Genomic DNA, 15,248 nt, shown 5'->3' with positions numbered 1-15,248 from the left:
GGTTTAACTTGATGAATTATTTTAGCCTATATAACTATATCTTACAATTTTAATAGAGTCAAAAACATGTCTTATAAAAAACCTCCATCAAAGTATGTGCAAAATACTGCTAAATTAAGGTGGATGCTGTGTTCCAGTGAGACATCAGTGTAAATATTTCAAGAATAAATGAGCCTTTATTAAGAATTCAAAGTAATAATTTATGTCAAGGGGTTCCCAAATGTTCCATCAAATACACTATTAGGGTCGATAATACGAATCTTGCATTAACATTGATGAGTCAATTGATAAAATTTAATTGGCACACCCGTGCTCAAGTGAAAATGTGCTAAAAATAACAAAAAAAAGGTATTTCTGGGATCCCATAAATTACATTCACAATATGCCCGAATTTGTTACGGTGTAAAACTAAATCTTATATATATATATATATATATACTATTATAATAATATAATTGTTCTTCTCTACTGCATTAATGAAGAATAATTGTAAGTTTGAATAATCACAGTAAAATAATACAAGGCTGTAAAGATTATAACTGCATTTGCATCAGTTGATATGCAAGATACCATACCCTTGACAATATAAAAATCTTAAAGGTGGGATTTAAAACCAATTTAGCATTACAACCCCAAGATACTCTAAGGTTAAAAATGTATAAGATTGAATACAAGGTACTGAACTCCATTGCCTTTTCTTTTGTATCCAGCACTATGGCAGTAAAAGTGCTGGAAAGGCTGCTACAGACAGCGGGGTCTATCATAACCTATACTACTGTTTTCATTGAAACAAGAAATACATATGCCCCCTTAATGTTAGGGGAGTAGAGCTGCTTGCGCTCCTTGCCAGCATAACCGATTAACTAGATGAGCTGTACTACCTGCCATCTAACTATATAATAATGCCCATAGCAACATCTTATAGTGTAATAAGCTTCAGCGTGATCGGTATCTTGGGCACAGAAGGAGACCCTAGAAGCCTCTTCGTTGGTGGGAAGGGATGGATCCAGCTGCCTCATCTGCTCAGTTCAGTGTGTAGTTGCAGTGTTAAAAAGCTTCTCCTTTCCACCCCTCCTCCACTCCTACATCAGCCTCAGTGTCAGCAGCAGCTCCTGGAGAACTGTACTGTAGCTGCTGCCTGCACTCAGCAGACCTCAGGCAGAGAAGAGGTGTGCTGCAGCTTCCAATGTGGGGTCTCTTCATTCTGTGGCAAAGTTCTAAGGCTTTTCTTGGCAGCCTGAAAGTTCCAAGGACGTATACAGGCGCCCTGCCATTGTTCCTCTGCTCTGGCAACTCAAGCGTTTCAGGATCACTTGCTTGTTGACAGTCTCCAATTACCTTATCATTTCCCCTGCGCTTGGCAGTGTCCGGAGGAGGTGATCTGTGCTCACAGAGGAGAGATGCAGTGTGACAGCGCGTCTGACTAGCTCTGGAGATCCTCCCTGCACAACCTTCTCCTCCTCATCATCACACCTCCTCCCTTCCAGCTCCCTCTACCTCCAGCGGCTTGTTTATAGAGCATAGTGGAACTGGGGAGGGATTCGAATCGTTGCTTCAGATACCATCCACGTGTTTTTTGCAGGGGTGAATAATATCCGTTCACTTCAGGACCAAGGAGAGAGACTGACTCAGGAGGTCTTGCACATCAGTCTTCCTGGTGGTGTCATCACCCAGAGGATGGACCTCAGGGACGGCTGAGGAAGTGTTTGCACTATCTTTGCTGCTTCTTTTAGCGGAGGAACACAACAATCAAGGGAGGAACAGGAGAGAACTGGGCATCGTGGCTTCCAATTATCAAATATGCTGTAGCATGACTTTGACCATGTCTTGAAATGAAGAGGGCTTCTGGTGTGTACTATGGACCAAACAAGATATTCCAGAGCACCTAATGGATCTTGCCTTATTATACATCTCATCGCGACAAACCTTACATATGCATGTGTTCTATTTTGTGCCTCTTAAAAGTTTTGAATGACCTGAGCTATGTATGTGGTGTGAAAGTGAGTGCTAGCTACTCCTATGTATATGCACTTGTACATATTAGCCAATAATTCTGGACTCCTGATGAAATTCCATGGTTCCCACAGCTTCTAAAACTGCCCCATTGCTTTGAGGCTACACTAACATTGGGAGTACACCAGATGATCATATCTACTTGTTATTTTCAAACAATTCAGGAGTAAGTTTTCATCTGTTGATACCACATCCTTCTTAAAAGAGTAGGTCAGCTCTTTGGAATTCTGCAGCAAAGTCCAAGGTTCCCCCTCAACAAAACTTTGAAGGCACACAAACTCTTTTACAGTTTACCAAGAACAGTGGGGATAATCGCTGGTGGATTATTGTTTTTAATACACATTTTATACTGAAATTCCATTGCAATGAAGAGGAAACAGAAAAGGTTTATTCAAATGGTATTGCTATTTATGGTGGCTTTAATTTTTCTTCCTAACATTGGGCTATGGTCGTTGTACAAGGACAAGCATCTCATGAAATCAGCTGATTCTGTGGAACAGGTAGGATTGATCCAAGTTCCCTTGAATAGTAACACAGTGGTGTGCTGTATAGAGATAATATATTAACTAATCTGAATGGTTACCCCCACATTATTCACCTCAAACGATCTATTTAAAGAGATTGATTTTTCACTGGTCACAGTTCCAGCCATTAATAGGGATAAGTGATGGGATTCAATACATGATCAAAAGATTAATTTTAAACCCTGTTGAGATGGCAGATCGAAGAGTCACTGCAACATATCTAGTATATTTTTTGTAAGTGTGTCATTTGCTAATGTTTCTTTCCACCTTCTATTTAAACCGAATCCATTTGTTGGGTATTGCAACATCTGGTATATAGATATATTGTAATAAAATCCTATGTGTATTATTATAATAATAACATATGTGCATTGTAAAATTATATGATGTATTGTGTCCTATGTTGAAATCTACTGCATTACTATTAACATTATAGATGCAGGACATGGGCTGTCAATGATTCAATTCATGCAGATTTTCTTAGAGTTTTAGTGGGGAACTTGGGGAATGTTTTGTAATTGATAAGGGGTCCCTGGAGTGAATGCAGTTTACAGATGATTTAATGCTTGAGATCCTCTTATCACAGTAGGCAGTTATTAGTAGCTGAATGACCCTGTGCTTCTAAGACTTCTAATGGTGTAAATGGTGAGCCATACTTTTTCTAGAGGGTTTTATATGCATCTGATATTCATCAAATGCATAAGATTTCTAGGTACCCCAACTGGAAAAAGGTGTACCTTTGGCATTATAGAACTATACAAAGTGTTTAGTTCAGTGTTACTGAAGTTAAGGCATTGACACTTTAAGTCTTAAGTGTGCAACTGACATGTTGGGAAATAATATTAACTTTTGTCCACCATGAATAAACAGTGAAGAATGTTTTTTTATGAAAGGCTTATCATTTAGTGTTTTACAACTGTAATAGGGAACTGGAGTATGCTAAATGGAGTATGCAGTACCTTACAGTAGGAAAACTTTTTGTAACCACAAATGTAATCAGAATATATCAATGCAAATATTGTCTAAGAAGGAGATGGTTCAGATGATCATAATATGTTCTGTGAATTCTGATTAGTTCCTCATGTTATATTTTGACAACACTTGGCTAATTTTCCCATCACTGTCTAGATTTTTAGACAGCATTCATCCACATCAAGAAATAAGTGAGTGACATGATGACTTTCATAAATTAAATTACATATCTGTCCTAATCAATTAAACAAGCTGCAGGGAAGTGCTCATTGCATGATCTTTACAGTTTGCTTGTTTTTTTTTTTAATCATTGTATAACATAGAGTTTGAAGTCTTATGTTCTTAGTAGTTATTGTAAAATATAATGCTGGGTATATTCCAAAAACAGTACTGGAGCCTGATAGATGTAAGTTTTTCTCACCATCTTCACCAGGCGTGAGTTTGCTGCAGGAATTAATTTGCAGACTGTATTTAATCTAGTACTATTACTGGAACTATTATCACACATCAAGATCTATCAACTTTCACATTGACATTCCTTTAGTGCTCAAGCTACACCAAATTCAATTGGTTATTACCTTCAGTGTAGGTCTGCAGTCAGTATGTTCGATGTAGCACATTATTTTCATGGATCTTTGTGATGATCTTTGTCTCATTTCATGTCCTAGTGAGACTAGTCTGGACAGGTAAGATATATAATGGGCACTGGAGAAACAGGGAAAATCCATGATACTGTTGATGACCGCTACTTCACCAAGATATTTGGAAGGATTGGACACATTATTTAAAAGTTTGAGATATGTGAGCAATAAAATAGGGGTTATTTATAAAGAGTGTTTCCAGCCCAAAGTCACCATAGCTAACTTAAATATTCCTGCTGACTTTTATACTTTGCACAAATATTAATCCTTATATACAAAAAGTTTGATCTGGGATTTATGAAGATATAAAAGCATGCAGGTGGCTTGATAATGACCCAGAATCATTGCAATAGAAAATAGGACTCATATACCATTATTAATACAAACGTGTAATATACCGTTTTACTTCAACATTGTTACGTTAGCTAATGTAGCTTTCTACATCCTTGGGGTAGCTTGTCATGGCAATGTCTTTAATTACTGAGCTAGTTTGAGCGCCTGATGGAAAGTATGAACTGTGGAACAAATCATTAACTAAATCATATTGTGCTTTATATGTAACTGAGGATATAACTATTTCTGTGCTTATGGCAAATTTTACCTGGGGTTTTATTGGGTCGCCTGAGCAAATTTAATCTACACACACACACTATTACCATGTAGTGAGGAAAGTTGTGAATCACATTTCAATAGCTCATATCAGGTAAAGGTGCAATAGCCGAGGCTATATCTTTGTTACACAGTTGGTTACCTATAAATAGGGTAGCAATTCATGCATTGTATGCAAAATCTTTCCATCATATGTTGACATTGTAATCAATATTTCTTATTACCAGTGTGAGCCCATGTCTATTTTAAATGACCCTATTTTTTTTATTTATTAACACACAAACATACACACATAAGCATAAGCATGGAAAATCAATGTCAGAATATTATTCCACAAAAAGCTAAGGCTTTAATATTTGCAGGCTTGAGAAAACTGTATTAAATACAACACAAAACCGTAAAATCAAATATTGAATGGACTAAAAAGTACTTAAATTATCAGCACATAGGCTGCCTGTGAGCATGGCCATTTCAGAATGAGACATGGGTTTTCAATATTTATATTTCACATATATGTGCATTGAATTTTAAACGTTATAAATATAAAACATGGTTGTTCCAACTTCTACGAAAAACATCAACTATTGTTGCCACTGAGCAATGTATGTATGAGGCCAATCTAAGTGTAGTTTGTAGGAGAATGCGCTGGTGGTGCCATTTGTGTTCTATTAGTACTACTTTTACAAAAAATACTATAGCAAATTATTAATATTTTGTTCTACATAATTTTCTTATAATATACAATATCTACTTATTATTTTTCCCCAGATGGGAATGCATATTTTAAGTACTTTTTGGGGACTTTGATATGCATTCTTTAAAAGGTTATAAAAAACACACTACTCACATCCTCCATGGTTTAACAATATATGTCACTGACTGGCTGCTTGAGGGAAGTACTCCCAAAAAAAGCAATGAGGGTGCTTTGTACGCATGCTCAATGATGTCTTGTTAGATACCTCCTTCACAACATTCACCTAGCCACCACTCGAGCTGTGTTAAATCCTACCATATCTGTGGGGACGAGGGTTAAGAATGCGTGCAGGTAGGCCATTACACTTAGGTACTTACAGCAGAACAGGGTACAGAAGGCAAATAGGAGTCCAAGGCCAGCGGTTAGATGAAGGCAGTGATCCGGCAGTGACAAATACTGGAAACGTCAGACTGACTGGAGCCAGGGTCAGTAGCCGAAATCACAGTAACTCAAGACAGAAGCCAAATGGACTGGACAGACAGGAGCACGGTCTCAGACAAGCCAATGTCAGAAGCGGGTCAGGAAGCAAAGCATATGAGGAGCTGGGACAGGGAACAAGGGAACAGTTTCAAGGATGCTGAGTTGCAATAGTAGAAAGAGAACAACAGCTTTAATATAGTTAATTGTGCATGTAGGATAATTTGGTAGCATGCATGCATATCTGCATTAGCAGCAGCTAATCAGAGCACCTCCACCAGCTGTCCGATGAGGTACCCGCTGCGGGACATATGCTCTACACAGTGAGGAGGACACCGTTAGCTGGTATGGGACCTAATGGGCAGTAGAAGAGTGGGGAGCATTAAGTACTCCATAACAATCGTACTCAATATAACAATTGTACACTGTTTGACTGTCACATTGATCACAACTGGTGATCTGGAGCTGAAATCCAGTGACAGTCACCAACAATGGTGGCTGTAATCTATACTAGAGCATGCCACAATGTTTTAAGTCATAGTGGCTCTATGTGCCTTGTTATGTCCCATGACAGGGGCCCACATTGCCTTAGATAGTAGCTTCAGTTGCCTCGTGGATAAACATCTTATGACCATCTACAAAGTATACAGACCTTGACAAGCACAGTGTTGAATGGGGATTCATACTTTTCATGTGAACAAAAAGTTAAGATTTGGAGATCGAATGAGGAAATAATGGTGGCTAGAAATAGAATATTTTTAACATTCAGATCATGCAGTAAAGTTCCAGGAGAGAATTATGTTTTCTTCAGTTTGAGAAAACTTCCCTTACCTTGTTTAAATATAAAACCATTACCATACAGAAGACAGTTTTATCTCTGTCACTCCTTTCAGCTTAGTCATTAAATGCGATTGGAATCGTCCAGTTAAATGAAATTCTATTTATCTAACCAACCACCCATATGTTTACCTATAACAATTAAGTGTTATAGTAATTAATAGTAATACAATATTAAGTATGTCTAATAATACCATTTTAATCTACCATATGGAGTCAGAGATTCCAGGGCATTCTGATACATCTTTCCCACACTTTGTTTTATCTCTATGACCTTGATTATTAATGGGCAGATTTTTAGATACGATGAAACATTATTGCAGTAGATTTGTCTGTATTTGAACAGAGATGCTATAAATATGATTGACATTGAAGCAATTCACTGCTATGCTGTTATGCTTAATTTCAGCAGCTTTCATAACTGGCTCTTCAGCAGAAAGTTATAGCTGTATGGGGAGAAGGCTTCCCTTTATTAATTTCCAATGCAAAGAAGTATGCATTTATTCTGTCTGTTATGAAAATCAATAAAATTATGTTATTTGGGAGTTTTCAGCCAATCTTCTAATATTGGTGGGCTGTACATAGGAAAAAAAGAACTTCTAGTAATGTACCAAAATTAGATCTATTTAAACCATACATGCCTTGGACATTCCTTTTCACAGTAGATGGCACTATAGTCCATACTGTCACCCAACCTACCAGACATTGTGTTTCATTTCTTATATCACTAGTTATATTCTAGTTTACATTCTTAATCATAATGGAAACCTGCCTTACTCTCTAAAATATATTTTCATTGTATACGATAAACTTGCCACATCTCCCCCAGACACATTGTTAAAAACGTTCTGTATATCAGTGGATCATGTTGGATTATACATGAGTTTTCAGTCATACTTTTTTAGATTCTTCCACAGATTGTTTTCAATTACTCTTCCAAGTAGTTTATTAAATATGTACTAATAATGTAGAAGAACCAATGTAGTGAAACAGTAATTTCAGTTTACTTGTCAAGGTATTACAGTGGAACCGCTTACCTGACTTAACCCAATATAAGAACAGAATGCTTGGATGCTATCACTTACAACTTAGATATTTTCCCACGTCGCTTTATCGGCACTTCTGTAAAACTAATTTACATTAATAAAAGTAAAAAAGATGTGTCAGTACTGGCTGAAAAAAAGATTCTCAGTACTTGGTATGACCACAATTTGTGTTAATTGCTGCTTTAAATAGTTGATCAAATAAAACCTGTTGGTGATGGTTGACGTTTTGACCCTATTGTACGATCAAATGTTATGTTTAATTGCTTTGCCAAATGTACCAGTACCGCTGCAATTACCACCAACTCTTTTTTGTAATTATAATCTTAAACCCTGTGTATCTGCTTAACTCATATAAGGTTGAGAAGAGTATTAAATGTTACGTATTCTTAATAGTAGAGCTGTTGTAAAATATTAGTCCATCAGCCATTTAAAATCTGCCCTCGTTAATAATGAATATTGTTACTATGAATGTTCTTGAAACATCTAAACTGTTATAGCTCAATTAGGGAAATTGAAGATATGCATGAAAAGCAACATCTTAAAGCGTTATATTTGTAGACATGCTGCTGACTTTAGATGTGTATCAATAAAGCCGCTCTCCATGGTGCTTGAGTCATTTCTCGTAGATTTACAACATAATTATTTGTTTAGGAACATATCTACATATCTCTCTAATTCACTGTCCTCCAAGGTCTGTGCATAGTTCAGATGGCAGTGTTTGTTCATACCTTAAATTCATTCATATTCCTTTATAACTTACAAGAGGGAAACTGCAGTCTAAGAAATACAATGCACAGACCAACATATCCATTCAGCAAACTATGAATACAATTGCTTTGTTTGATTTCTTGTACTTTCAGGGTGTAAGTATTTTAAAAAGAATATGTGTTAAAATGTTCCATGTATTTGTGGTTTTATAGTTATCCTGATGCATAAATGGCTACAGTTTGCATTTCCTACATATTTTAGTAAATTTCTATTGTGTTGTGATGGAGGATCTAGAGCACACTACCCTACTATCTTTGTGATTTATTCTTCTGAGATTGATTTGCTTAGTGCTTTTTTATTGACAGCTTCTTGCTATATAGCCGGTAAAATGTGAGAATTCCCATTGCTGCATTTCTCATTGTAAAAAACAAAAAAATATAAAAGGGGAAAAAAAACCTCTAAAAATCATTCCTATCCCATTGACTCAATGCACAATAACAATTTCTACTTATTGTGCATACACAGTACACCCTTGTTAATAAACAGGTCTCCAAGGATTTTTTTTTCATTTTTACCTTGAGCATATCTAGAATTGCTGCAAAAAACTGCACTGGGTATTCAAGATGAAGTCTAACCATTGATTTAGAAAATAACAACATTATTTTTTGCTCGTATGGACCACCAGCCCCTCCAATACATGACAGGTTTGTGCTGTTTGTGTACAACAGGTTTTGCTTGCAACAAATGCCGGTTATCCTCAAATCTTTCTCACTTAAGGATTTCTTTATATAGTCAATCTGTAAATTGCTATGGTAATAACACCACTTTTTAAACATTGAAACGAGATTACTTCAATATTAACCCCTTAAGGACAATGGGCGGTCCCTAAACCCGTTGAAAACAATGCATTTTGAGCCCGTACATGTACAGGCTTTGTCATTAAGGGGTTAATAACCCAGTATGTTTATAAAGAAAGACACAGAAATAATGACTAAATCTGCTGACTTTATTTTAACTAATGAAGGACATCCCCACAGTTGGCACAAAATTAATACTAAATAATTCATAGTTAACTTGTCTAAATATCTGATTTAACCATATAATCATATGCACGGCCAACTCAGCCCTTCTTCCTGGAAAAAAAACATTTCTTTTAACTGAAAAAATCATGTCCAGTAAAAAGAAAATACCTCATAGTGCTTTAAGCCTGCGTTTAAGCACATGCGATGCAATTCTATGCCATGCTTTGGGTTGGGCAAAGGAAATTCCTGTTAACGTAACTGTGAAGTTTCAGGCTAGTGGTGAGACCAACCCTAGATAGTCTTAGAAAGAGAAGACAATGACGTAGGCATGGAGTGGGTATAAAAAACCAACCTCCAAGCTCTTTATGATAAAAGCCAGATTCCAATTGGATATTTGTTAGCATCCTTCAACGTAGATATTGTCTTTGTGCTTAGAAATGTGTCAAGTCTTTTGCAAGGCAGCATTGAAATGGGTTGTTTAGTAATCATTAATATTTTTTGAGTAGTTTGATGGGGTCTTCAGGTTTTTACAATAATTATACCTAGCTTCTTAACCCCTTAACGTCCATTGCCGGGTCAGGCACGTCATGCAAAACAGTCAGTTAACGACCTATGACGTGCCTGACACGTCATGGCGTTACATTTTTTCAGAAAGCAATCAAAGATTGCTTTCTTCATTCAGATGGTGTTGCTGTAATGCCTCGACATAGAGGCATTCGGCAACACAGAAAAAAAACGCTGGGGAGCGGTTAGATCGCTCCCCGGAGCGTTTATAATAGTTAATAAAAAAGACGGCGTTTCGTTTAAAAATGGCGGCGCCATGCCGCCGGTAAAATTGTTTAGGAAGCGATCGGCAATCGTTTCCTTCACTAAGTTGGTGTTACTGAAATGCCTCGATATCGAGGCATTTCAAGAACACCAACTTAGTGGAAAAAACGACCTTTGATCGTTTCTTAAACTAAGTTTCTAGTGGCAGGGAGCCGCCATGCTTACCTTGCCTTCCAAGATGGCGCTGCCCTTCTCCTGGCAGTAGCCTCAGAAGCGATTACAAATCGCTTTCATCACTCAGGGGGTGTTGCTGGATGCTATCAGCATCCATTGATTGACACCCAAAGCCTAAAGATCACTCAGGAGAGTGATCTTGATTTGCTCAGTCAAAGGCAATGTTTATAAACATTGCCTTTGACCGGTAAAGATCTGCCTCCCTCCATCACTTGCTTTTAGTGAGGGAGAGAGACAGATCGTGAGAAAGCAGGTACACTTTGATAAAATCTTATCAAAAATAAACATTTACACAAAAGGCTCTTATAAGAGCCCCTCTTTTTCTTTTTAACCCCTTCCTTACTGTTGATCACTGCATAGGCAGTGATATTGCACATCAGCACTTTTTTGCTGTTTGTGCCCTTTTATTTTATCCACATTTTTTCAGGTTTATTTTATATTGTTTTATTATTTTTAGCACCTTTTTTGCTTACTGTATTTTTTTTATATATATTTTATTTTATTTTTCATTTTACCGGCTAGGGGTTAATGATGAAGCGCAGGTATACTGCGGAGGAGGCGTATGATTTTTTGGCCTCAGATTCTGAGGCCACTGACACAGCATCAGATTTTGATGTTGGTCAATTCACAGATACATCTAGTGATGTATCTGTGGCTGCTGGGTCCGCTGCCACAAGTAGTGGTGGCAGGGCACCTGAGGAGTGGGTAGCACCTAATAGGTATAAGCCAGCTATCCCTCCTTTTACTGCAATTCCTGGCATCAATATTGATGTTACGGGATTCACCCCATTGCAGTTTGTGCAGATTTTTTTGGGAGAAGATATCTTGGGAGACATTGTCTCCCAGTCAAACCTTTATGCCCAGCAGTACCGTGCTGCTAACCCCGACTCCTATTTTGCAAAGCAGCCATGGACCCCCATTGACGTGCCAGAATTTCTTAAATTCTGGGCGTTAACTATGCTCATGGGAATTATTAAAAAACCCTCCATCCGCTCCTACTGGAGCACCAGCCCCATCCTTAGTACCCCCATTTACACCCAGTCCATGGGTAGGAGAAGGTATGAAATGATTCTTCATTTCATGCATTTTAGCGATAATAGCCTGTGCCCCCCTAAGGAACACCCACAGTTTGACAGGCTCTATAAAATCCGCCCCCTGATTACCCATCTCGCTGCCAAGTTTGCAGAGGCTTATACACCTGGAAGGGATATCTGCGTGGATGAATCTCTGATGAAGTATAAAGGAAGGTTGGGATTCAAGCAGTATATTCCTTCCAAGCGCTCCAGGTATGGCATAAAATTGTATAAGCTCTGCGAGAGCGAGACTGGGTATACTCAGGCTTTCCGGGTATACGAGGGAAAGGATAGCCACCTTGACCCTCCAGGTTGCCCAGAACATCTGGGCACCAGTGCCAAGATTGTGTGGGACCTAATATTCCCACTTATGAACAAAGGCTACCACTTGTATGTTGACAACTTTTATACAAGCGTCCCTTTGTTCAAGCTGCTGTGTTGTTTTGACACAGTAGCTTGCGGTACTATTAGAAAGAACCGCGTGGGTTTCCCACAAGATCTGGCACAAACCCGACTACGAAAGGGGGAGACCTCAGCTCTACGTCAAGAGGAGCTCTTGGCATTGAAGTTCATGGACAGAAAAGAGGTGTGCATGCTGACCACCATCCACGATGAGAAAACTGTGGAGGTTTCTGTCCGTGGCAGAGCTGGGGTCACTAGAAAGCCAGTGTGCATCAGGGCCTATAATAAGAACATGGGTGGAGTTGATCTGTCAGATCAACTCCTACAGCCCTACCTCATTATGAGGAAGGCAAAGGCCTGGTACAAGAAGGTTGCAATTTATATCATGCAAATTGCGACCTACAATGCTTTTTTGTTGCACAAAAAAGCAAATCCCGTAATGCAACTGTCTTTTTTGCAGTTTCAACTTCAAGTTATTTCGGGTATCTTGTACCAAGATGCACCTGTTCCCCGGGCGGTGACAGAGTCTAATAGAATTGGGGCTACCCATTTTATTTTTAGACTTCCTCCCACAAAGAAGAAGCAGAGTCCCCAAAAAAGATGCAGGGTATGCTACAGCAGGGGGCAAAGAAAGGACACCACGTTCTACTGTCCAGATTGCCCTGGAGAACCTGCACTCTGCCTTGGTAACTGCTTTAAGCTGTACCACACAACTGCCCATTTTTAATTTTTTTTTTTGTTTGTTCCTGTTCCACTATTATATTTTTTTAGATTTTTTTGTACATTTACTGCTTTTTAGAATTTTTTTTTTGCTGCACCATTTTTGAGCCTTTATTTGCACTGACAAGTGACCTCTGTGTCTTTCCCATGGCATGAGGGAATCGCTTAACGGTGCTAGATCAAATCCCTTCTTGGAGAAAGGCCAGGCTTTCTTGTAGCCTGCCCCTTCCGAAAGTTGGGTACAAAAAAAGTTTTTTTTAACGGATGTCAAAATTTCAAATTGAAACCGTGAATTACGCATGTCCCAAATGTTACCTTTTAGCCCCCACACAACCTGACAAACCATGTGGGGTATCACTGTACTCAGGAGATGTTGCTGAACACATATTGGGGTGTTGTTTGACAGGGACATATACCATATATATTTATATGTATAACTAAAATCCAATTTGTGTGAAAAAAAAATAAAAAAAAATTACTATTACAAAGTTTGACAAAGTGTGGTTGTATAATTAGTGTATGGAAAGGGTTAAAATACCAGCATTTGAAATACCTTGGAGTGTCTAGTTTCCAAAAATATATGGTTTCATGGGGATAAATTGAGTTAACCGGCTTCAAAGATGTTCCAAAGAGGAGATGGAGGCAGAATGACCAGATGCTAAAAGTCTGTGTTGAAAACCTGAATTACGCATGTCCCAAAAGTAGCCTTTTCCCAGCCAAACAATCCGACAAACCTATACATGCGGGGTATCGCCATACTCAGGAGATGTTGCAGAACACATATTGGGGTGTTGTTTGACAGGGACATACACCATATATATTTGTATTTATAACTAAAATCCAATTTGTGTGAAATTTTTTTTTTTTTAAATACTATTACAAAGTTTGACAAAGTGTGGTTGTATAATTAGTGCATGGAAAGGGTTAAAATACCAGCATTTGAAATACCTTGGAGTGTCTAGTTTCCAAAAATATATGGTTTCATGGGGATAAATTGAGTGAACCGGCTTCAAAGATGTTCCAAAGAGGAGATGGAGGCAGAATGACCAGATTTGGAAAGAAAGGTTTGGAAATCATAAAAAGCTACTTGTACTTATTGCCCTATAACTTACAAAAAACAGCAAAAAAACATAAAAACATTGGGTATTTCTAAACTCAGGACAAATAGTAGAATCTATTTAGCTGTTTTTTTTACTTGCTTTCGTCGATGAGTAAAAGATTTTTCAAATAAAATTCATTAAAGGTGTTTTTTTTTCAAATTTTCACCATGTTTTATTAATTTTTTTATAGTAAATTAGATGATATGATCAAAATAATGGTATCTGACTAAAGCCCATCTTGTCCTGAAAAAAACAACATATAACTTGTGTGGGTACACTACATGGGTGAGGAGAAAATTACATTTAAACACGAACACCGCAAAAGTGTTAAAACAGGCTCGGTCCCAAAGGGTACATAAAGAAAAATAAGCCCGGTCCTTAAGGGGTTAAAGAATGATAAACAAAAAATGTAAAATGTGTATTTAAAGGCCGATTAAATATACTTCTGGCAATTTAAATGATGGGGTAGCCTGGTGCATCATGTACTCCATTTATTACTTTTATGATAATGGTACCTTAAGAGTTTTGATTCATATAGAACATATGGCTGAGGATGAGTAAGCATACAGTTTGATATATGTATCTTGACATAGTCTTCTTTAGCTGGCTTCTGGTCATCTTTATATGATGAAATCCATTAACAAGAAGAGGGTTCCTGTAGTTATTACATGAAAATACTTGTAGTACCCTTTAGGGTTATATATGTACATCTTCTAGTAAACGACTTCATTGGAATACCAAATTACAGTACGTATACACACTGTATGGCCAAAAGTATGTGCACACCCGTAATTATTGACTTAAGTATTTCAGACACACCCATTGTTAACACAATGTATACAATCAAGCACATCTCTATAGATAAACATATGCAGGTGAAGGGGTTGTACTGAAAGGCTCAGTGATTTTAAATGCCACATTGTCATTGGATGCCACCTTTGCCACTAGTCACGTTACTACTATTGTGAAAGCCTCTGGGAGTAACAATATCTCAGCCATGAAGCGGTAGACCACTCACACTAACAAAGCAGGGCTGCCAAGTGCTGAAGCCCATAACGAGTAAAAATTACCTGTCCTCTGTAGTATTACCTACTTCCGTGTTCCAACATCAGTGCAAGCACTGTGCGTGGCTGAGCTGCTGCACACAGACTGAAGATCACTATGTGCAATGCCAAGCTTCGGCTAGACCAGAGAAACTCACATCTCAAGTGTTTCACCTGGATGGCTCTGTCTATGATTAAGTCAGGTCAGGTGTCAATATACGTTCGGTCATATAGTGTATTTATACATTAGGGTGCAAAAATTGTGCATGAATGTGTGTGTATATATATATATATATCAGAAATGCCTTTGTTACCCTGGTGTTCTTCCTATCTAGGAATATTTTTTTTTTCCCTATATGGCCGTA

At 37.9% G+C, this 15,248-nt stretch overlaps 1 protein-coding gene and 1 non-coding gene across 2 annotated transcripts in view; both read left to right on the top strand.

The window, feature by feature from the left end:
• The first annotated feature begins 2,378 nt into the window (after nt 1–2,378).
• LOC149280687 (polypeptide N-acetylgalactosaminyltransferase-like 6) overlaps nt 2,379–15,248 on the top strand; it is a 537,937-nt gene continuing 525,067 nt past the window's right edge. The window contains exon 1 of the mRNA XM_089500181.1: nt 2,379–2,504. Within this exon, the coding sequence (XP_089356307.1) occupies nt 2,379–2,504 (126 nt within the window). The remainder of the gene's footprint in view (nt 2,505–15,248) is intronic.
• LOC149280689 (small nucleolar RNA SNORA35) lies at nt 12,856–12,987 on the top strand. The gene has a single exon (XR_016278133.1). It is a non-coding gene; the product is annotated as a small nucleolar RNA SNORA35 (small nucleolar RNA).

This window comes from Sceloporus occidentalis, unplaced genomic scaffold, assembly GCF_023333645.1.
Source record: "Sceloporus occidentalis isolate IW3139 unplaced genomic scaffold, rSceOcc1.0.p SCAF_149, whole genome shotgun sequence".
NCBI lineage: Eukaryota > Metazoa > Chordata > Lepidosauria > Squamata > Phrynosomatidae > Sceloporus > Sceloporus occidentalis.
This window is presented reverse-complemented; position numbering and strand designations above follow the sequence as displayed.